The sequence below is a fragment of the Coregonus clupeaformis genome, chromosome 37, assembly GCF_020615455.1.
Source record: "Coregonus clupeaformis isolate EN_2021a chromosome 37, ASM2061545v1, whole genome shotgun sequence".
NCBI classification, from domain to species: Eukaryota; Metazoa; Chordata; class Actinopteri; order Salmoniformes; family Salmonidae; genus Coregonus; species Coregonus clupeaformis.
This window is the reverse complement of record NC_059228.1, coordinates 14981238-15005991: the sequence shown is the minus strand read 5'-3', so window position 1 is coordinate 15005991 and position 24754 is coordinate 14981238. Positions and strand designations below refer to the sequence as shown.

The 24754-nt window shown below is 42.1% G+C and overlaps 1 protein-coding gene across 2 annotated transcripts; it reads right to left on the bottom strand.

The window, feature by feature from the left end:
• Positions 1–4009: 4009 nt before the first annotated feature.
• LOC121553226 (annexin A11-like) lies at positions 4010–23360 on the bottom strand. 2 transcript variants are annotated; one of them, XM_041866248.2, is made up of 15 exons: positions 23163–23360; positions 19764–20089; positions 17068–17156; positions 16183–16527; positions 15824–15911; positions 11584–11678; positions 8685–8798; positions 8383–8473; positions 8172–8251; positions 8007–8063; positions 7712–7805; positions 7417–7512; positions 5147–5205; positions 4788–4910; positions 4010–4665 (listed from the first exon to the last, which is right to left on the bottom strand). In XM_041866248.2, exons 2-15 carry the CDS (start codon positions 20077–20079, stop codon positions 4606–4608), a joined length of 1707 nt encoding a protein of 568 aa, XP_041722182.2. In that variant the 5' UTR covers positions 20080–20089; positions 23163–23360; the 3' UTR covers positions 4010–4605. The 2 variants fall into 2 exon arrangements, with proteins under 2 accessions (XP_041722182.2, XP_045067493.1); XM_045211558.1 differs by having other exon boundaries at positions 16183–16404.
• Positions 23361–24754: the final 1394 nt, after the last annotated feature.

The window sequence follows — 24754 nt, the reverse complement described above, 5'->3', positions numbered from 1 at the left end:
TGTCCTCCAGCCTTTTGTGTCCGCCGGCTGATCCACCTCCACCTGTTCGCCTCATTGACGACCATCCGGCCTACACCGTCAGTAGGCTCCTGGACTCTCGGAGGCGGGGTAGGGGTCTCCAATACCTAGTCGATTGGGAAGGTTATGGACCAGAGGAGAGGTCTTGGGTCCCTAAGCGTTTTGTGTTGGATCCTCAGCTGATCACGGACTTCCATCACGACAACCCTGACAGGCCTGGTGGGTCGCCAGGTGGCGACCATTGAGGGGGGTACTGTTATGTGGGCAGCTTGTCTCTCCCTTTTCTGTTTCCCTTCCTCCTTGTTTTGTCCCCTCTTTTTCTGTTGTATCTGTGTGTGTTTGTCCCCTTTATGTGGGTGTGTCTGGAGTGGATCAGGGGCGTGCTCAGGATCTGCCTCTCCTGTGCAGCTGCGGGTTGTTTCCAGTGATTCCTGCCTACGCAGCTGCATCCTATTCTCTCATCAACCTGCACTACTTATTCCTGGGCATGGCTCTCCACCGGCGCCAGATCGTTGTTCTTACCAGAGCGGTAACTTGGCTCACCAGTAAAGTTATTTTGTCTTTGTCTTCAGCCTGGCTCTCCACTCTCCTTAACCTGTCGTTTGTTTTGTCTTTAGTTTCGGACATATCTCCCAACCTGCCTGCCTTCCTGCCTGTCGGTCTGCCTGCCTGCCTGCCTGCCTGCCTGCCTGCCTCAGCCTCTCCTTCCTCCGGAGCCGACTAGCCCACTCTGTTCCTTTACTTCAGTTGTTTTTGGACTAAGACAATTTTAACTTTGATTAAATATTTTTGTTTCTTCCACTCCCTTTGTCGTGTTGTTTCTCTGAGTGCTGGGTTGAACCATAGCCTAACATCTGTATTGCTACATTTACATTTACGTCATTTAGCAGACGCTCTTATACAGAGCGACTTACAAATTGGTTACTTGACAATAGCTCACAGAGTAGAAAGATGGTTTATTTATTTACAGGGAGGGAGAGGTTCTCCCTACTGGCCCTCATGCTTCAATACAATTTAAATGTATGAATCACTAAGGCAGCGTTTAGACCAGCAGATCATTTCACATCAGATCATTTCACATCAGATCATTTCACATCAGATCATTTCAGATCATTTCACATCAGATCATTTCACATCAGATATTTTTCTGAGCTGATCTGATTGGTAGTGAAAAAAATATCAGAATTGAGCTGCCTGTCTAAAGGAACTATGGAGGCAATTAAATCTAGAAACAACCCCTAGTCCCTACCTACACTTGTGGAAATTTGAGAGGATTTGCTGCATTATGATAATAATTCCACCTTGTTCTCCAATTGGTTATGTGGGATTTTCACAATATTGCTTATACCTCCAAATCTTTCAGAACTACACAACTCACTCAACACAGTGCTTTAGAATTCAACCTATCATAAGGCAATCAGAGAACACTTCTTCTTCTTCTTTGTGTGGCTTTCCGGCAGACTAGACGCTATGTCGGGTTTTGCTGCCTTTCACAGTTTGGAAAGTGCATAGCGCATTTGTTCACAAAATAAAGGGAAATGGGAAATAGGACAAAAAGGAAATTGCACCGCCATCTAAATACACTGAGTGTACAAAACATTAAGGACATCTTTCTTAATATTGAGTTGCACGACCCACTTTTGCCCTCAGAACAGGCTCAATTCATCGGGGCATGGACTCTACAAGGTGTCGAAAGCATTCCACAGGGATGCTGGCCCATGTTGACTCCAATGCTTCCCACAGTTGTGTCAAGTTTGCTGGATGTCCTTTGGGTGGTGGACCATTCTTGATACACACGTGAAACTGTTGAGCGTGAAAAACCCAGCAGTGTTGCAGTTCTTGACACACTCAAACCGGTGTGTCTGGCACCTACTATCATACCCCGTTTAAAGGCACGTCAATATTTTGACTTGCCCATTCACCCTCTGAATGGCACACATACACAATCCATGTCTCAATTGTCTCAAGGCTTAAAAATCCTTCTTTAACCTGTCTCCTTCCCTTCATCTACACTGATTGAAGTGGATTTAACAAGTGACATCAATAAGGGATTATAGATTTCACCTGGAGTCACCTGGTCAGTCTATCATGGGAATGTTTTGTAAACTCAGTGTATATGCAGATGGTGTAATTACAATGTAGTTACACATTTTGCCTTTTTATCAACAGCCAATACAACCATGGTCTCTCAGTGAACACAATCTGTGAACTGTCCTGAGCTACAAGACATTACTGCCTTCTAGGGGCCAGAATGAAAATAACACGTATGGCAGTTGAGCTATTGCGGGATATTGTATCTCATTAACATTAATCTAATCATATATGCACCAAATTAATATTGATTAACTATATTGACTATTGGCCTCATGATTGTCTGAACTCCAGTCCTAGTGTCTTCTGTATTGGAGCAGGGTTTATAGACCAGTAATAAATAAAAAATAAATAAGAAAAGGGTCAAAGGGAAACTTCAAATTTGTTTTACTTAATATTTATCATCTCCAGCACCACCCCAACATATATGAAAACAGCACGTGTTTCCGAGGACAACATCTGGTGTGTATCATATGATTTTAATCAACTATGACCTTTGGTTATTTTTGCCTACTCATAGTTGGATAATAAAATCACGTGACCCACACCAGATGATGTCATCTTAAACACTTATCTTCCTCTATCTTTTTTACTGCAAAACATAGAAACACACCTTTTTCACATATGTTGTTGTTGGGGTGCTGCTGGAGATCATGAATATGAAGTTGAGAAATTTCGAAATTTTCCTTTAAAGCCTGGATCCACAGTTGCTTTTCACAACAGAAGCCGCCCCCCTGCTTGTGTTGTGAGAGTTTGAATGAAAACATGGGGGTGTGGCCCAGCCACAGCCGCTGGCCTTGGGGAAAGGTGTGTATTTCTGCTAAATCCCACCCACTCAAACGACCTTCCTTGTGCCTTTACACTGAATGTACAAAACATTAAGAACATCTTTCTAACATTGAGTTATTATTATTATAGGTGTCGAAAGCGTTCCACAGGGATGCTGGCCCATGTTGACTCCAATGCTTCCTACAGTTGTGTCAAGTCGGCTGGATGTCCTTTGGGTGGGGGACCATTCTTGATATACACGGGAAACTGTTGAGCGTGAAAAACCCAGCAGTGTTTCAATTCTTGAAACAAACTGGTGCACCTGGCACCTACTACCATACCCTGTTCAAAGACACTTCAATCTTTTGTCTTGCCCATTCACCCTCTGAAAGGCACACATACACAATCCATGTCTCAATTGTCTCAAGACTTAAAAATCCTTCTTTAACCTGTCTCCTCCCCTTCATCTACACTGATTGAAGTGAATTTAACAAGTGACATCAATAAGGGATACTAGCTTTCACCTGGATTCACCTGGTCAGTCTGTCATGGAAAAAGCAGGTGTTCTTAATGTTTTGTATACTCAGTGTATAATCAAGTTAGCATGCTAGCTACTTGCTAGCATTGGTTGAAAATGTCAGGGGGATGGGGTCATGACAGTCACAGAAACAGGAAATAGTACTCTTTCTTGCCTCAAGACTAAAACACAGTATCATGCAACACAACATTAGCATGGATGGAATCAGTAGGGGAAACAGACGTTTTTCTCAACATTTATTTTCAGATGTAGTAATCATCAGAGCACCGTTACTTTAATGTGATGCAATGAGGTTTACGTTTGGAGTTACATTGACAAATATTCTCAAAGAGAAAGCCATTTCACTGTACTTGTGCACCATTCAAAACTTGAAACTTGCGCTTGTAGCAAACAGCAGAAACACATGAGTGAGTGTAAAGGAAACAAGAAAGTAAACAACAATGATAGTGTACCACACCATATAAACACTTATATTCACTGCTCTAATTACGTTGGTAACCAGTTTATAATAGCAATAAGGCACCTCGGGGGTTTATGATATATGGCCAATATACCACGGCTAAGGGCTGTATCCAGGCGCTCCGCGTTGTGTCGTGCATAAGAACAGCCCTTAGCCGTGGTATATTGGCCATATTTCACACCCCCTCTGACCTTATTGCTTAAATATAATCTGACCACTTTGGTATTTTAGCTGCTAATTATTCTTATCAGAGTAATACATTTAACATTGCTCAGCTAAACCAATTAGTACTGAATTATCTTGTACAATTAGATACGCATAATATTGGCACAGGCTTGTTAAAATAAAATATAACCTTTAAAAAAATATATATTGATTTAAAATCAAAATCTAATCAATGCTGCACATTGTACCTTTAAGGGCATTTTCAGCTCGACTAAGTTATAATATCAATTATAGGAAAACGTATGGAAAAATATATACTTTCTTGCTCATAAAAATATAGAAAAGGAACAGCTTTTAGGATATGAGGTTCTCATATCATAACATGTGACAACAGTTGCACTGAAAAAATGGATGGCATGGCATGCAGAATTGCTGATTGTGGTGCATGCATAGACAGAGATAGGCAGAATGGCATATATTATTATAATTATTATATTATAGGCCAGTCAGTAAATGGGTATATTTGTGAGTGTTGGAGATCCTGTAGAGAGCTGACATGGTCCGTCTAGTCACTCCCTCCACACAGCTTTAACAGCAGTTTCTTATAGTCCCCTGAGGTGTCTCCCTGTCATAGACAACAACAACAACACAAACACATCAACAAACTAGTCCAGAACATCATACTGGAATACCTAACCTGCTCTGTAGCAGTAGCATTATTGGGTGGTGATGAGGAGAGATACTTACAGAGATGTCTGTGTAGAGCGACTTGCCGTAGTTCTTGGCGTATTCCTGACGGATATCCAGCATGTCCACCTCAGAACGCGTCACCATGATCCGAATCAGTGTTTTGTCCTTGGTCCCGGCCCCCTGAAAACACGAACACACACAGGTCAGGCTGGACCGAAGCACTTTTTTGAAGAGTACAGTTATCAGAAGCAATTACTGTAATAACTATGTAATTTCATTGGGACTGGGAAAGTAAAAATGTAATGAACTTAAACAGAGTGCACGTTTCAGTCATGGACAGTTCTGTTGGACTGTGCTCTATGTACAGTATGTTGTAATCAGCCCAGACAGACAGATCGTAACGGGGCGTGTTTTACCTTCATGGACTTGTAGAGTCTCTCCGCGAAGTAGGCAGGTGTGTTCTTAATACACTTGACTGGAACACGGAGAGAGCAGAGGGTTAGAACGCCCAGCGTGTACTATTCACCCTCCTGAACCTTAGACTAGTAATAGCTATATGGAGGGAGGGACTGATAACACCAGTCAGTTAGTGCTAGCATGCCAACTCCTTGTCAGTCATTGTCATGGCTAACGTTTGGGTTGACGATGAAAGCAATGGAGTTGGCAAGAGCACAAACAGATCCGAGACAAGGTGACTGATATCGTGAGGGGAGGGAAACTCTCAAACACAAGCAAAACTGTTTAAAACGATAGGAAGGGATTAAACTGAAAATATTGTATATAAAGTCCTATCTGAAACCTGAACATGAGAGTTGAAGAAAACAGAGAATATATGACTATAGTTTGAGGGGTGAAATACATTTTCAAAACATCACATCAACATGACTTCTGTATGGACAAACATCATGCGTAATGGAAGAAGCAAACAACACACCACACCACATCATCACAAGTGTGTATGGGTGAGATATTCTCTTGATACACAGTCAGATAACAATGTCATCCAGTCAAATGAAACTAAAAGCATGTTACTGTACCATTAACCTGAGCAATGATAGCCAAGTGGGGGAAAACACAACAACAATTACAAATTCAGGCAGCAACAGTGTGGCAACACATATTGTTAAAGGATCTTCTATAACATTTTTCAACAATAACAATGAGTAAGTTATGGGTGTTAACCAATGATGTATATAATCCCTGGATTGCTGATGCTATGTATTGACCATTGAGAGGCTTTGAAGCCACTGGTCGGCCATATTGACACTCCCCAGTAGGAGCAGTCCTCCATAGGAATTAATGGAATTATACAGTATTTCAGTTATATGTAAGTATTTCATATATTTAAGTATTTCATTCTTGTAGTGGGGACAGTAATGTTAATAATCTGTAGAAAATATACTTTAAGAAAACTGTTTTTATATATTATTATGTTTAACTCACATAATATAATTTTTAAGTATGTATTAAGGCAGGGGTAGGCAACTAGATTCAGCCGCAGGACGATTTTTGTCAGAGCGGATGGTCGGGGGGCCAGAACATAATTATTAGAATTTGTACACTACAAATTTACCACAACTAAGCCCAAAAATACATAATTTTCATATACAATAATTTCATACCTTGATTACATTGAGACACAATCACGTCTCTTATGTTTGGGAACAGATTTCAATTTTTTGCTGAATTCCTGGTGATTTTACAGTCTTTGAACCAAAAACAATTTTTGGAGGCCCAAAAAAATCATTTTCCTGTATGAGTGAAACGCACAAATATAATATCCCCAAGACATGCTAACCTCTCACCATTACAATAACAGGGGAGGTTAGCATTTTATATTATACCCCTAAGACATGCTAACCTCTCACCATTACAATAACAGGGGAGGTTAGCATTTTATATTATACCCCTAAGACATGCTAACCTCTCACCATTACAATAACAGGGGAGGTTAGCATTTTATATCATACCCCTAAGACATGCTAACCTCTCACCATTACAATAACAGGGGAGGTTAGCATTTGTGATATTTATGCCTCTAACTTTCTCACTCATCATTATTCACAATTACTTCAGGATTATCTGTAATCATGGTAGCATCCACATTCATCTAGAAGTGTTGAGAAACATATTATATTCTTATTTACAATAAAAGTGTCTCCAAAATGACACAATACATTATTTACCATTCATTTCTATTGGGCACAAAATAATCTGAAACACAACCAAAACAAACAGCAAATGCATCTAACAAGTTTGTAGAGTCACAAACTTGATGTAATCCTTGCGTGCTAGGAATATGGGACCAAATACTCAATTTTGGACTACTTTAATATGCATAAGTGAATTTGTCCCAATACTTTTGATCCCCTGAAAATGCCTTCAAATGAAAGCTGACAGTTTGTACTTTAACTTCATAGTCATTGTATCATTTCAAATCCAAAGTCCTGGAGTAGAGCCAAAACTATGATTTTGAATGGGAATCAATTTTTGGTCCCCCAAAAAGTCCTCACAAGTATAGTAAGACATAGCTGTGTATGTGTGTGTGTGAGTGGGTGGTGTGCGTTGTTATGGGTGTTACATAGTGTTAGTTTGTGCTTGTGTAGAAACGTGTAGGTGTGACACCGGATAGACCTGTATAGGTGTGGCAGTGCACGAGTGTGTTAACCAAAAGGTTTCCTCTTACCCACGGCCACCATTCCACTCTCCAGGTCTCCAGACATTTCTCTGTCGATGCTCTTCTCTAGGTCTCTGCCACACATCTGCTGGTACTCATGGAACACTACACACACACACACACACACACACACACACACACACACACACGGATAAGGTAGCGGCAAAAGATCTAGCTACGAGTCAAGGTGAGTGGAGAGCACCATAGGACTGATATTTCATATACATTAAATTGATATTTCAAATACATTTAATTGATATTTCACTTCTGTCGTCACAGTACCGTTCCTCTTCCCTGTAGTTACCTGCTCTGAGGTGGGCTTTGCTCCTGGAACACAGGATGGCGTTGAACTTGGACTCATCTGTTCCCACCTTGCTCTCCCCAGCAGCATACAGGGCCTGGACAGAGGGCACACAATACACACAGGCGTCTTTCATTGAGTAGGTAGAGATTTCTAGTATGCCGTGTAGGGTCCTGAGTTTTTCCTGCTCAAATCACGTGGTCATGAAAAACTCCTGGCCCGAAGTATGCTGAAGACATACTACAATATGTAGATTAGACGTCACAAGGTTCGTTATAGATAAGAAATGGCAATTTACCTGGGCATCTTGTTTGGCTACAGAGATGTCCACCGTCTCTCTTTCATCTCGATTACCCTGAGAGCACAAACAAAACACATAATGAATATGTACTGTATGTATTCCTATGTGTATATATATTTAGAATGTATACATTATTCTATATCTATGGGCCACAGGCTGTACCTGGGCCAGAGAGATGAGGAGTCTACGGAAATGTCCTGAGGTGTCCCCACTGATGGCATCTTCCAGAGACTTCTTATTCTCTGAAATAACACACACAGTCCACTTACACAACCAAGTCCAACCGAGGCATGGTGTGTTTCTAAAAGGAAATATACAAATCCCTCAGCATTGTTCACATTACATCCCTGAACAGTGTTTGTATGTAACTCACCTGTCTTGTAGATCTGGTTGATCTCTTTGATCTCTGCGTTGGAGCGAGAGGACAGGATCTCTATCAGACAGGCCTCGTCTGTCCCTGCGCCCTGTCAGAACATACAGCAGAGAATGGTTGGGAGGTTATGACATGGATATTATTATATACCAAGTATGATTTGTCTTTCTCTGTTCCTTAAGCTAGTTTAGCTAGATGATAGTGAAAAAAAACACACAAAACAAAACATTACTCTTGTTTTCATGCACACACACGTTAAGAAGAGGGAATATGTCAGTGATTATAAAAACCCATTCACAAACCTTAATGGCTTCTTTGAGTTCGTATGCATCAAGCTGGGCTGGAGTCTTCAACATGGCCAGCACCAGCTTCTCAAAGTTCCCTGAAAGCTCTGACTTCAGATCCTTAACCAGATCCTGGGAAGGTAAGTGGGTACAAGCTTGGTATAATTCAATGCTATCCAAGCAGTCCTTGAGTTGGGCCGGTGCTCAGCAATACAGCGAACAAGCACCTTGAATTATCTGACTTGAATACAGACACCGTCATTTTCTGTAGTGCTTGAGGACTGGCACCTCTTTTAGAATATTGGCTCTAAAATATGAGTAGTAGTAAGTCTATATAGTATAGTGCAGGGCTCTCCAACCCTGTTCCTAGAGAGCTACCGTCCTGTAGGTTTTCACTCCAACCCTGTTCCTAAAGAGCTACCGTCCTGTAGGTTTTCACTCCAACCCTGTTCCTAGAGAGCTACCGTCCTGTAGGTTTTCACTCCAACCCTGTTCCTAGAGAGCTACCGTCCTGTAGGTTCACACTCCAACCCTGTTCCTAGAGAGCTACCGTTCTGTAGGTTTTTACTCCAACCCTGTTCCTAGAGAGCTACCGTCCTGTAGGTTCACTCCAACCCTGTTCCTAGAGAGCTACCGTCCTGTAGGTTTTCACTCCAACCCTGTTCCTAGAGAGCTACCGTCCTGTAGGTTTTCACTCCAACCCTGTTCTTAGAGAGCTACCGTCCTGTAGGTTTTAACTCCAACCCTTATCTAGCACACCTGATTCTAATAATTAGCTGGTTGATAAGCTGGCTAGTTACAACTGGGGTGGGAGCGAAAACCTCCAGGAAGGTGGCTCTCCAGGAACAGGGTTAGAGAGGCCAAATGAGTAGCGGTACTTATTTCAGTCCACTTCAAGCACTGATGCCACGTGTGTTCAACTGCTGTGCCACGTGTGTTCAACTGCTGTGCCACGTGTGTTCAACTGCTGTGCCACGTGTGTTCAACTGCTGTGCCACGTGTGTTCTGGGTATGGCTGTAACTAATAAAGCCTGAGTGAATCAGATCCCCCAGGGATGTCGTTTATTGGCAGAACCAATAGCTGCTGTTTAGATATCACTGGCACACACTAGAGAATACACTCTGTCTCTCACTTCAGGGCAACATATTCAGACCATTTTATGATGCTGTAACACTTATTTTCATTGCTCCCTAAAAACTCAAATTAGATAAATAAGGTATCATGTTTTTAAATGATAAGACAAATGTACAGTTGAAGTCGGAAGTTTACATACACCTTAGCCAAATACATTTCAACTCAGTTTCTCACAATTCCTGACATTCCTGACATTAAACATTCCCTGTCTTACGTCAGTTAGGATCACCACTTTATTGTAAGAATGTGAAATGTCAGAATAATAGTAGAGAGAATAATTTATTTCAGCATTTATTTATTTTATCACATTCCCAGTGGGTCAGAAGTTTACATACACTCAATTAGTATTTGGTAGCGTTGCCTTTAAATTGTGTAACTTGGGTCAAACATTTCAGGTAGCCTTCCACAAGCTTCCCACAATAAGTTGGGTGAATTTTGGCCCATTCCTCCTGACAGAGCTGGTGTAACGGAGTCAGGTTTGTAGGCCTCCTTGCTCGCACACGCTTTTTCAGTTCTGCCCACAAATATAGGATTGAGGTCAGGGCTTTGTGATGGCCACTCCAATATCTTGACTTTGTTGTCCTTAAGCCATTTTGCCACAACTTTGGAAGTATGCTTGGGGTCATTGTCCATTTGGAAGACCCATTTGCGACCAAGCTTTAACTTCCTGACTGATGTCTTGAGATGTTGCTTCTATATATCCACATCAGTTTCCTTCCTCATGATGCCATCTATTTTGTGAAGTGCACCAGTCCTTCCTGCAGCAAAGCACCTCCACAGCATGATTCTGCCACCCCCGTGTTTCACGGTTGGGATGGTGTTCTTTGGCTTGCAACTACCGCCTTTTTCCTCCAAACAGTTCTAATTTTGTTTCATCAGACCAGAGGACATTTCTCCAAAAAGTACGATCTTTGTCCACATGTGCAGTTGTAAACTGTAGTCTGGCTTTTTTGGAGCAGTGGCTTCTTCCTTGCTGAGTGGCCTTTCAGGTTATGTCGATATAGGACTCGTTTTACCAGCATCTTCACAAGGTCCTTTGCTGTGGTTCTGGGATTGATTTGCACTTTTCGCACCAAAGTACGTTCATCTCTAGGAGACAGAACGCGTCTCCTTCCTGAGCGGTATGACGGCTGCGTGGTCCCATGGTGTTTATACTTGTGTACTATTGTTTGTACAGATGAGCGTGGTACCTTCAGGCATTTGGAAATTGCTCCCAAGGATGAACCAGACTTGTGGAGGTCTACAATTTTTTTTCTGAGGTCTTGGCTGATTTCTTTAGATTTTCCCATGATGTCAAGCAAAGAGGCACTGAGTTTGAAGGTAGGCCTTGAAATACATCCACAGGTACACCTCCAATTGACGCAAATTATGTCAATTAGCCTATCAGAAGCTTCTAAAGCCATGACATCATTTTCTGGAATTTTCCAAGCTATTTAAAGGCACAGTCAACTTAGTGTACGTAAACTTCTGACCCACTGGAATTGTGATACAGTGAATTATAAGTGAAATAATCTGTCTCTAAACAATTGTTGGAAAAATTACTTGTGTCATGGACAAAGTAGATGTCCTAACCGATTTGCCAAAACTATAGTTTGTTAACAAAACATTTGTGGGAGTGGTTGAAAAACAAGTTTTAATGACTCCAACCTAAGTGTATGTAAACCTCCGACTTCAACTGTATGGTCATAATCACTGTATTGTCTTTCTATAATAAAAAATAAGCTATAAGAAAATGTATATTGTACTAACGTAGTATAATGTAATTATGATTGTATTAGCTACCTTTCCGTAGGAGGTTTTGAAGGCCATGAGCATGGGAACACGCTGTCTGTTGGAGCGACTTCCTAGCAGGTCTATGATGGCCTGTTCATCAGTACCTGTAGGACAAGTCCACTGTCAGAACACATTATTCAAAACAGCCCATCCATTTCCCTTGGATTTATAACATCATTGTTTTAGTAGTATAGCTGAGCAAACATCACCAGGTTTTTATACATAATTAAGTAATTCAAAGATCGAGGATCAATGATAGAAGGCAACATAACTGCTAGTGTTGATTATACCTATGCAAACCATTCAGATGTCCAGTGTGTATTGTATAAGTGACTGGCAAGGGCTTGTTTCAGAACAGGGTCTATTCTCTCATGACAGCTGGCCATTACGCATGCAATATTTGTTTCTGGTTCCAATATTAGATTGGGTCTAACTCACTCACTAGACCCCTATATAAGGGGCTAGGGGTTGTTTCTGAACGGGGTCTAACTGGCCGTGTCCGAATACCCATACTTGCATCCTAAATAGTAGGCCGTTTGAGTATGCAAAAAAAAATTTTTATAGTATGTATTTAGAAAATTTTGTATACTTTAAATGCCCAGATGTCATACTCATTTTGGCTTTGACAACAGCTGATAATCAGATATGGATGTGCTACCGAAATCAACCAATAATGCAAAACAACACAATTGCGCATTCTCAGTATGCGAAAATACACTGCTCAAAAAAATAAAGGGAACACTAAAATAACACATCCTAGATCTGAATGAATGAAATAATATTATTAAATACTTTTTTCTTTACATAGTTGAATGTGCTGACAACAAAATCACACTAAGATTATCAATGGAAATCAAATTTATCAACCCATGGAGGTCTGGATTTGGAGTCACCCTCATAATTTAAGTGGAAAACCACACTACAGGCTGATCCAACTTTGATGTAATGTCCTTAAAACAAGTCAAAATGAGGCTCAGTAGTGTGTGGCCTCCACGTGCCTGTATGACCTCCCTACAACGCCTGGGCATGCTCTTGATGAGGTGGCGGATGGTCTCCTGAGGGATCTCCTCCCAGACCTGGACTAAAGCATCCGCCAACTCCTGGACAGTCTGTGGCGCAACGTGGCGTTGGTGGATGGAGCGAGACATGATGTCCCAGATGTGCTCAATTGGATTCAGGTCTGGGGAACGGGCGGGCCAGTCCATAGCATCAATGCCTTCCTCTTGCAGGAACTGCTGACACACTCCAGCCACATGAGGTCTAGCATTGTCTTGCATTAGGAGGAACCCAGGGCCAACCGCACCAGCATATGGTCTCACAAGGGGTCTGAGGATCTCATCTCGGTACCTAATGGCAGTCATGCTACCTCTGGCGAGCACATGGAGGGCTGTGCGGCCCCCCAAAGAAATGCCACCCCACACCATGACTGACCCACCGCCAAACCGATCATGCTGGAGGATGTTGCAGGCAGCAGAACGTTCTCCACGGCGTCTCCAGACTTTGTCACATGTGCTCAGTGTGAACCTGCTTTCATCTGTGAAGAGCACAGGGCGCCAGTGGCGAATTTGCCAATCTTGGTGTTCTCTGGCAAATGCCAAACGTCCTGCACGGTGTTGGGCTGTAAGCACAACCCCCACCTGTGGACGTCGGGCCCTCATACCACCCTCATGGAGTCTGTTTCTGACCGTTTGAGCAGACACATGCACATTTGTGGCCTGCTGGAGGTCATTTTGCAGGGCTCTGGCAGTGCTCCTCCTGCTCCTCCTTGCACAAAGGTGGAGGTAGCAGTCCTGCTGCTGGGTTGTTGCCCTCCTACGGCCTCCTCCACGTCTCCAGATGTACTGGCCTGTCTCCTGGTAGCGCCTCCAAGCTCTGGACACTAAGCTGACAGACACAGCAAACCTTCTTGCCACAGCTCGCATTGATGTGCCATCCTGGATGAGCTGCACTACCTGAGCCACTTGTGTGGGTTGTAGACTCCGTCTCATGCTACCACTAGAGTGAAAGCACCGCCACCATTCAAAAGTGACCAAAACATCAGCCAGGAAGCATAGGAACTGAGAAGTGGTCTGTGGTCACCACCTGCAAAACCAGTCCTTTATTGGGGGTGTCTTGCTAATTGCCTATAATTTCCACCTGTTGTCTATTCCATTTGCACAACAGCATGTGAAATGTATTGTCAATCAGTGTTGCTTCCTAAGTGGACAGTTTGATTTCACAGAAGTGTGATTGACTTGGAGTTACATTGTGTTGTTTAAGTGTTCCCTTTATTTTTTTGAGCAGTGTATAACATTTTAAAGTAAGTGAATTTTCGAAAATTGAGTATGGTTTAAATGCCAGGATGTTATACTCATTTCGGAGCTTCATCTAGTAGAATTTGATGCACACTATTCCACAATGCATTGGAAGAGGTGGGCTGCGAGTGATAGGCCCTAGTTCTCTTCAAGTAGCAAAACAACTAAACTAGGCTACTTAAAACCCGTTCCTGCAGTGGAATGAACAAATTGACCTTGTGGCCTCATGGGTGGAATGTTCAAAATATTTTTCATAAATTAATAATTAATAAACATTATTTTAAAAAACCTGCCAGAAATCCGGTGTTTCTATGTCAAACGGTTTTGTTATATTTCAGTCTTCTGTGATGTATATAAAGTGTAATATTGGGATGCAAACTCAAAATTGAATACATTTCAACTCTATATCAGACATGGTATAGCTGTTCGTTTTTTTTTTTAAAGCCAATAACCATGTGCGTGAGGTGTATACTTTTGTTTCAAAGTAGACTTGTTTAAGACTATCAAGAAACACTGAGTGACGCTGATTTAGACCACTGCAGTAAAAGGATAATTGGGAAGATGCCAAATAGCAAAACTTCTGAGGTGGTGTTCAAATGTAGGCTAAGTAGTTTTTGTTCTCCATAAAATGATCACGAGTATTGCATCGTAGGCTTCATCTTTGAAAACAGAAAAAAACAGAATTTTTTTTAAAAAGTGGATTTCTGTTTTCTCATTGGAAAGTGTTTCTTGTTCTCTTGGTTTTCGTCTGAGCTTTTAAACTAAATACTAAAACCATCTTTTGATTTTTTAATGTGTCGGCACCGGGGACTCGGGATGCGGCTGCGTTATTGATGTCATGTTAATCAGGCCTTCGGATTTGAACATATTCATTGTTTTAGTTTTGTAGGCTAGGCTACCTATTTAAAGCTGCAATATGTAACTTTTAGGGTGACCCAACCAAATTCACATGGAAATGTGAGTTATAGATCTGCCTTTTGCATTGAAAGCAAGTCTAAGAAGCAGTAAATCTGTTTTATGTGTGATATTTCTATGCTTCCCGTTCTTACTTTTCGTTTATGTCTTTTACTTTCAGTTTTGTACACCAGCTTCAAACAGCTGAACATACAATATTTTTGGTTATGGAAAATATATTTCACAGCGGTTTGGATGGTTCAATGATTCTCTACACTCTGAGTGCTTGTTTTGTCACAAACTGAAATTAGGCAAAATTATTAGAATTTTAGCAACCAGGAAATGGGGGGTGATTTCTGCATATTGCACCTTTAATTATTCAATTTATGGATCAAGCCTTAGCAGTCATTCTGATCTCCTTCCAAATGATCAGTGCTTTAGTTTATTATGTTGCTGTCCAGCGGTTCTGAATTTGCGATGCACCCGACTGTCCACGTTTTTCTGTGCAATAGCCTATAGATTTGAACATTTGAAAAGTTTTGCTGTGTACTAGGCTATTTTATGTCATTTATATGTTACAGCACTTTGGTTTCACTAATAGATAACTTTTTCCTGTTTCTCCAGTTTTGGCTTTTGTGTCCAGCACCTTCACAAATCAGCTCTGGGTATATTCTACCTATTAACTAATAAATATGTTGAAATGGAACCAAATGATCTGTTTCTGGTTCAGTCCTTTTTAAATAGCATAGATGGGCTATATGGGCTACGGTATAGGGTGAACGTGATAGTCTGCCTCTAACCAGCCTGAGTAGACCTACAACTCCATTCCTATTCTGTTCAGAGTTTAGAGAAATTAATTGAATGGGAATTGAGCTATTATCAGTACATAGTATGCAGTTTAAGTATGTAGTACACTAAAATGGGTATTCGGACACAGCCTCTCACTCACTCGACCCCTATATAAGGGTATGGGGCTGTTTCTGAACAGGGTTTAACTCACTCACTATACCCCTAGACTGTATAAGGGCTGTTTCTGGACTGGACCTATGTAACCAACTCACCAAAGCCCTTCATGGCTTTCCTCAGAACCTCCACATCTCTCAGTGGGTCCGCTCCCGGATAATCCTTGATGCTTCCCCGGAATCCTCTCTGGAAGAACAGGGAAGAAGAGGGCATTTTCCAGATCGCTTTACCCTTTCAGTGTCATTTGCCAGTAAAACTCCTGTCAAATCTCTTATCATTATCTCAAGAAGAAACAGAAAACTATAGAAACACTATCAATATTAGTGCAGAACACTCAGGTTTCCAAGTTGAAACCCATGGATGAAGTATGGACACTTAACAGGACATATACCTGTCCTAAATGGTATTTTGAAGGACTATTGTCACAATAGGGTTAAATCTTCCCAGTGTCTCTTACATTGATGGCAGGTGCGACGGGTATGGCTCCTCCTCCGTATCCTGGCATGGACGGGTTGGGCGACGGGGCTTGAGGGTACCCTGGCATGGGCTGGTTAGGCGCTGGCCCTCCTCCGTATCCTGGCATGGAGGGGTTGGGTGAGGGTGCCTGTGGGTAGCCAGGCATGGGCTGGCCTGGGTAGCCCATGCCTGGGCCTTGAGTCTGGGGCATCTGCCCTCCTGGCTGTGGGTACAGGCATTGGGGCTGTTGGTTAGGGGGCTGGGTGGCATGTTGGGGGTACCCACCAGGGGTGAACATGGCGGGGTTGGGGTTAAAGCCCCCCATGGCTGCTGAGATCTGGTTGGCCTGTGATTGGAGGAGGAGAAATGAGCATCCAATAAAATGTGCACAGACAGGACGCTGATTGGTTTCAACTAATATGCATGCTAAGCTGTTTTGTAGATGATCAATAATGTATTATAGATAATACAGCATCTGCTGTTGTGTTTTGATTACAGAGAAAATAAAAGATAATGCAACATAAAGAAATTATACAAAACATGGAGTTTTGAAGGATTACAACAGTGAAATAAGAGGTTGCAGAAAATTATTACATTTTTGAAGCACTATCTTAGCTAATTACGAGCCACATTCTTTTCGTCATGCAAGAGATTTTGAAGAAAGGTTTACAAGAAAGCTGCAACACAGATCGAAGATTAAAAGATGATAATTTTTTATAAAAGTCTTACCAGTCAATAATTGGGATGTGATTTCCAATATTGGCCATGCAATTCATGCTAACTGAAATATTTAACGCAATCATCTGAAGGGGATGAAGTACAAGCATGTTGAGAATATTCTCTGTGTAATTCGGGGGGGATGGGTGTATTTTCATGCCAGACTTACCATGGCTGGAAGATTGCCTGCGTTGAATCCAGGGTTGGACAGATTATCAACACCTATGGTGGGGAAACCAGCACCACCTCCCCAACTACCTGCAACAGATGACATAGATGGGTGTATACAGTGAGGGAAACAGGTATTTGATCCCCTACTGATTTTGTACGTTTGCCCACTGACAAAGACATTACATTTACATTTTAGTCATTTAGCAGACGCTCTTATCCAGAGCGACTTACAGTGCATACATTTTTTTTTTTTCATACCCCCTGTGGGAAACGAACCCACAACCCTGGCGTTGCAAACACCATGCTCTATCAACTGAGCTACATCCCTGCCGGCCTTTCCCTCCCCTACCCTGGACGACGCTGGGCAAATTGCGCGCCGCCCCATGGGTCTCCCAGTCGCGGCCGGCTACGACAGAGCCTGGATTCGAACCAGGATCTCTAGTGGCACAGCTAGCACTGTGGGGAGACTGATCAGTAGGGTAGGTTTATTTGAACAGTGAGAGACAGAATAACAACAAAAAAATGCAGAAAAACGCGTGTCAAAAATGTTATAAATTGATTTGCATTTTAATGAGGGAAATAAGTATTTGACCCCTCTGCAAAACATGACTTAGTACTTGGTGGCAATACCCTTGTTGGCAATCACAGAGGTCAGACGTTTCTTGTAGTTGGCCACCAGGTTTGCACACTTCTCAGGAGGGATTTTGTCCCACTCCTCTTCGCAGATCTTCTCCAAGTCATTAAGGTTTTGAGGCTGACGTTTGGCAACTCGAACCTTCAGCTCCCTCCACAGATTTTCTATGGGATTAAGGTCTGGAGACTGGCTAGGCCACTCCAGGAACTTAATGTGCTTCTTCTTGAGCCACTCCTTTGTTGCCTTGGCCGTGTGTTTTGGGTCATTGTCATGCTGGAATACCCATCCACGACCCATTTTCAATGCCCTGGCTGAGGGAAGGAGGTTCTCACCCAAGATTTGACGGTACATGGCCCTGTCCATCGTCCCTTTAATGCGGTGAAGTTGTTCTGTCCCCTTAGCAGAAAAACACCCCCAAAGCATAATGTTTCCACCTCCATGTTTGATGGTGGGGATGGTGTTCTTGGGGTCATAGGCTGCATTCCTCCTCCTCCAAACACGGCGAGTTGAGTTGATGCCAAAGAGCTCGATTTTGGTCTCATCTGACCACAACACTTTCACCCAGTTCTCCTCTGAATCATTCAGATGTTCATTGGCAAACTTCAGATAGGCCTGTATATGTGCTTTCTTGAGCAGGGGGACCTTGCGGGCGCTGCAGGATTTCAGTCCTTCACGGCGTAGTGTGTTACCAATTGTTTTCTTGGTGACTATGGTCCCAGCTGCCTTGAGATGATTGACAAGATCCTCCCGTGTAGTTCTGGGCCGATTCCTCACCGTTCTCATGATCATTGCAACTCCACGAGGTGAGATCTTGCATGGAGCCCCAGGCCAAGGGAGATTGACAGTTATTTTGTGTTTCTTCCATTTGCGAATAATCGCACCAACTGTTGTCACCTTCTCACCAAGCTGCTTAGCGATGGTCTTGTAACACATTCCAGCCTTGTGTAGGTCTACAATATTGTCCCTGACATCCTTGGAGAGCTCTTTGGTCTTGGCCATGGTGGAGAGTTTGGAATCTGATTGATTGATTGCTTCTGTGGACAGGTGTCTTTTATACAGGTAACAAGCTGAGATTAGGAGCACTCCCTTTACGAGTGTGCTCCTAATCTCAGCTCGTTACCTGTATAAAAGCCACCTGGGAGCCAGAAATCTTTCTGATTGAGAGGGGGTCAAATACTTATTTCCCTCATTAAAATGCAAATCAATTTATAACATTTTTGACATGCTATTTTCTGGATTGTTGTTTTGTTATTCTGTCTCTCACTGTTCAAATAAACCGACCATTAAAATTATAGACTGATCATTTCTTTGTCAGTGGGCAAACATACAAAATCAGCAGGGGATCAAATACTTTTTTCCTTCACTGTATGTCACTAAACTGTTTATGGCAAATCACTGACAAACTGATATAGGATTATTATAATAATAATAGTATGTATGTAGTATGTACTGCTTTGATGTTGTGGCTGTTCTGCTTTTAATCAATCAATCAATCAATCAATGTTGTTACCAAAAAAAAAGTGCTGTTTTCAAAACAACATAGAAAGTGCTAAGATTTCATAGAGAGGTTTCAATAAATGTCTGGTGATTGTGCCAGGCTAGAGAGGTAAATACATTGACTTTGGAATGAGACACCAGGACTGGCAATGAACGGTTCACACTTGCCAATATATCTGACTAACCTCGGCTTCTAGTCAGCAGACATGGAATGATTCTCAGGGCACACAGAATTGGAGGACTGTGTCAGACACTAGTTGGTCTGTGAGTGTTGTCTCTCAGCACAGCAGAGGCTGTTTAGAGAACACACATGCCGCACAACATTAAATCTAAACCTCATGATGATCTCTGGCCCTGAGACAAAGGAAGACAGAAGGACTCAGTCTCTGAGCCTGTCAGTCAGTAGCCTGTCCTCTTTTCTTGACCATGTCTTTATGTTTCTGTCCTCAATCTGTCTGTCTGTCTGTCTGTCTGTGCCTCCCTTAGATTACATTACATTTCATATACCTTGTACCTATAAAAAAATTTTAAGCCAACCATGATCTGTTGAGCTGAGGCCTTACCTGCTGGGGGCATGGCTGGGTACCCTCCAGCTCCAGGCTGTGGAGGATAGCCACCAGCCTGAGGGGGGTAACCTCCAGCCTGAGAGGGGTAACCCCCTGCTTGAGGGGGATAGCCGCCTGCCTGGGGTGGGTAACCTCCGGCCTGGGGTGGGTAACCTCCGGCCTGGGGTGGGTAACCTCCGGCCTGGGGTGGGTAACCTCCGGCCTGGGGTGGGTAACCTCCGGCCTGGGGTGGGTAACCTCCTGCCTGGGGTGGGTAACCTCCGGCCTGGGGTGGGTAACCTCCGGCCTGGGGTGGGTATCCTGGATAGCTCATGGTTTATGGTCTGAAATAATGAAAAATATCAAAATATAAGGCCTGTTTAATGTGTAAATGCATTTTTGTCTGTTCCTGGTTAGGTCATGATGACAGGAACATCTCCTGGCCTTACAGACACACAATATGGCAGTTGGACACACAATCAGTGCCACGCATCTGTTTGTTGTAAAACAAAGTTTTATGACTCAAATTGTGGCGTGAACACATAGGTTGGTGTTGTGGTGTCCATAGCAACTACAGAGCTAGAAACACGCCCATATACACAGTGGGCCCCTCCACCCTCAATGGAGCTACGCTGAAGAGGAGAAACAAGGCTGAATTCCTCATGATGACCCAAGATTTCAGGAATCTGGGTTCCCTAAGCTGATGGCTTAATTGTTAACATGGGCAATTCATGGGTTGGGTCATACTGTGTGAAATGGAACTACTATGTTCATGAAATTGAGTATTTTCCTGAAATCTAGCGCAAAGAAATGCCATCTGGAAGAAGACATACATACAGTGTGTCTCTCGAATAGTTATTGAGAAATAATTAAATTAAAATGGGAGAATACCTATTCATATAATTTTAAACAAATAAGAGCCAGTGTTGATGTTATTTAAAGCATTGATGTTAGCGCATTTAAAGCCTTATTTTACACTGAAATACTACATTTCAATGAATCTCCTTTGCTTCTGTTACTTTTGGTGTTGGCAGTAGAACTGCTTGTTATTTGACAATGATTATGCTGCTGTGTGTGAAAACCCCATATGCCATTTTCATAATATGCCAACTTGCTCCATCCATGGTTCCATGGAGGCATTCCCTTCTCATAATTTGCATTTTAATGACAGTGGAAAGAATGACAGACTGCTGCTGTATTTGAATAGGAACACAGTTCTACATCAGGGGCCTGTTCAGAATGATGTAAGGTTAGGCTATAGAATGTTCAGATAGATATGTATGGTGTAGAACAGATATGATTATCTCTAAGATAGAATAGGGACCATGTCAGCAATATTCACTGTGTTCACTGTTAGAAGATACAGTATAATATTTATGGATGTAAGGACTACTTCAGTGTTATCACACCATCACCTCCTATTTAATGTACTGTGCATACGTATTAGACTACAGCCTAAAGGCTTCCTCATACATAGATTCGGTTTACTCATTGCAGAACTCGGCTAGGCGAAGTGAACATCTGTCTTCGCATACTCCCTTAAAATACCTTAGCTTGAAAAACGAGAAAAAAAACTGCAATATTACTGATTGTCCCTCTTGAGACGCTGTAGCCAGTCGGCCTGAAGACGAGGTCTTAGTTGCGCAATTTTACATCTAAGACGTTTGGTGCAGTATTTCTTAAGTGATAAACGGTGCATGAAAACTAGTCGTCTGTCGTTAAAGGACAAACACTTAATTGAAGAATCCCTACCAGTCACCGACGAAGGGTCTATAGCAAAGATGTGTATAACTATAGCTAACTGGTTGAACGCGGCACGTGTATATTTATAACTACATCAAGTTAGCAAGTCGAAAATGTCCGAGTGTCCTAGTTCCAACAATACTTGAACGCAACATTAGACAAGCCTCAAGAATAAAATGTGTCTGCTCGAACTTCACAAAATTTCGAAATAATATATTGAACTGTTTCGACTGGGAAGCATACGGGAAAGCCAATGTCCAAACAGCAATCAACCACGCTGTCGGAAAGTAAGAAGTATGAATGATTCTCATCTAACCCATGTACAAAATACTAATTTTAACACAATGTATTTCCCCTTCTATCAGTGGCCTGAGGCCTACATATTTCAACGAAACAATAGTGTCATACTGGAGTGAAATTGTGACTAACGACATCTCATCAACGCAAAAACCACAGCATTTCACCAAGACCCATGCTCGGCCTACTCACCAAAGCCCATATATTTGTAAGTCGCTCTGGATAAGAGCTAGATTACGTAAATGTAAATATAGGCTATTGCTGTATAGTAATCAAACCTCAAATCAGTGACAAATAAAGGCTAACAGAAGAACTAGGCTACCAACTGACACAATCGCTTTGATAGATTACAATGACATGTGGCACCTTTTCTATTGATAAAATGTGAGGAACGTTACACATTTGTACAAACTGTGTATAAATATAAGTAGCCATATGGGCTCCTTGTGTACACCAACACCCATGTTTGCTGGGGGGATGGGAGTGTTCAATACAATACAAATGATGGTTGTTGGCTGTTGAGGCCTTGAACTGGTACAAAAATAGATGGTTTGAAAATAACTTCCGAGTGACTCCAATGTGTATAGGCAGGCCTATCCAGAACTTCAGACAACTCTTTTGCTGTATGTAGTAGACCCCAAAGAGAAATAAGTCGTATTTCCATCCACATGATTGGCCTATTGCACAATATTTGAGGAAATAAATAATTGTAGGCAATTAAACATTCTAGGCTACTTTACAGATGTAAAATACAAACTCCTTTTTCTAAATGGCATTTTCAATATTTAATAAATAAGAGAATAGGCCGCCGCTTATAATAACGTTTTCGGAATAGCCTACACTGACTACGTCTACACCAAATGACAGCAAAGCAACTGTCAAGATATACAGAAGGAAGATATTGTGCATTTCATCAGTCAACACCGAAACAATGCAAAAATAAAAATATCAGTACACTTTTGGCCGACTATTAGGCGCCAGCTAAACGTTCAATTCGGTATTTCCTAGTTGTAACAGTCAATTCGGTATTTCCTTGTTGTAAAGGTTTTCTGCACTAGTCCTTCTTATCGGAAGAAGAAAAGCCAATTTACCGAAGCTCTGGAAGACCGCCTGTCGCGTTCAGGCAAATTACTCAAACATAATTTCAAATAGGTCTATAACCGTAGGCCTAGCATACTTTATCATGTTCTCTGAGACATTTTGTAATTGCGTAACATATGCTTCGAGGAAGAAGGCTCGCTAGTAAATTAAATATTTCTGAGGAAAGCGACGTGTCTACAAGAAACTGAATTGCGCACGATCGCTACTGGAAATGATTGATCTACATAGCTAGTCACATTCGATTTAACCGAAAAGTGCATTTCGTTTGCTACTTACTTTTGGTTCGCTAGACGCCTCGTCCTGGCGGCGCTGGGCTCTTTTCCAAGCTGTAGACCCTGTATGTATTTAAGGAAGGTGGGTGGGACTCATACTTTCCATTGAGAAACACCCATGAACACAAACAATACAGTAATTGACACACACCACACGGTTGTAACACTCGAGCACTATTGAACGGACAAACGTATGACAGTGACATGTTGGGTGACTCATCGAGTTAGGGAAAACGTGACAGATGATGACAGAATTCGCCTAGTCATAGAGTATGGTGCAATGGATTGAGAATAGCCTATGGTTCTCTATGCCGGCACAATTATACACTCTTAGGCCTACGGTTTTTTCTATTCAACTGGCAACTGTTCATTTGTCTTGAACAATTGCTGTTCATTTTTGTTTACAGGGGGTATCACACTAGCCTATAATGCCCCGCCTATCTTTCATCACAGCAGTCAACAGCTTTGTGAACTGTTTTGTTTACTCTGGAATAGTCATATTTCATTTACAGTGGAATGAGGTTATTCTCAGCTTGTTATTTAGAATAGACCAGGTCAGCTTTTCTTTCATAAATATAAAGATATGTTTATTACAAAAGTATTACAAAGGTTATTAATAAGGCAAAATGTGAAAAGAGACCAGGCCTATACCAGAGATGGAAGAGGAAGCGAGACACCCCACTCGCTGTTTTTTTCTGGTTCAATTGAAGTCAATGAACTAAGCAGACCAGACCCAGCTGCTATCGCATTGGTGTCTAAGGGAGAGCCACCTCGTTAAGCAGAAAGGAAATTACTTTTTTTTCTCCCAATGGTAAACGGCCTGAGTGAACTGTCTTCATTTATCCACCATCTTTGCCGATGTCTTATAACCATTACCTTATTCCCCTGTGATGCCACAAGAGGGAGTGTGAAGATGTGCTGCTGTTTGTTAGGAGGTTCAGGGTTAGTGTCTGTAGACAAGTCAGGGTTAGTCTGTAGACTAGGTCAGGGTTAGTCTGTAGACTAGGTCAGCGTTAGTCTGTAGACTAGGTCAGGGTTAGTCTGTAGATTAGGTCAGGGTTAGTCTGTAGACTAGGTCAGGGTTAGTCTGTAGACTAGGTCAGCGTTAGTCTGTAGACTAGGTCAGCGTTAGTCTGTAGACTAGGTCAGGGTTAGTCTGTAGACTAGGTCAGCGTTAGTCTGTAGACTAGGTCAGCGTTAGTCTGTAGACTAGGTCAGGGTTAGTCTGTAGACTAGGTCAGGGTTAGTCTGTAGACTAGGTCAGCGTTAGTCTCTCTCTCTCTGGATGAACATTCTGCCCATTATCTGCTTTCTTTCCAATCAAATCTAAATATAAGACTGTCTTTAATTGTCTTCCTACTGCTGTTGATGTAAACATGCCTCTCTCAGTGGCAGACAGCGACCAACAAATGATGGACTAGATTTACCAAAGACTGCTGAGCTGCTGCCCTCTGCTGGAACATAGTAATGATTACACAAAGATGGATGAATGAATGCGGATAATAAACTAAGCAGACCAGACCAAGGTGCATTAGTGCCTATGGGAGAGCCACCCCTTAAGCAGACCGGAAAGTGACCATTGTTTTCAATGGTAAA

Bases quoted from the DNA above. Each gene is read 5' to 3' on its own strand.
- LOC121553226 (XM_041866248.2), bottom strand. From the start codon at position 20,079: ATGAGCTATCCAGGATACCCACCCCAGGCCGGAGGTTACCCACCCCAG. The intron at 8,252-8,382 runs GTGAGTTACATA...GTGTTATTTCAG, and splicing joins CAACCAGATCTACAAGACAG to AGAATAAGAAGTCTCTGGAA. The intron at 4,911-5,146 runs GTAAAACACGCC...TCGTGTTTTCAG, and splicing joins GACTCTACAAGTCCATGAAG to GGGGCCGGGACCAAGGACAA.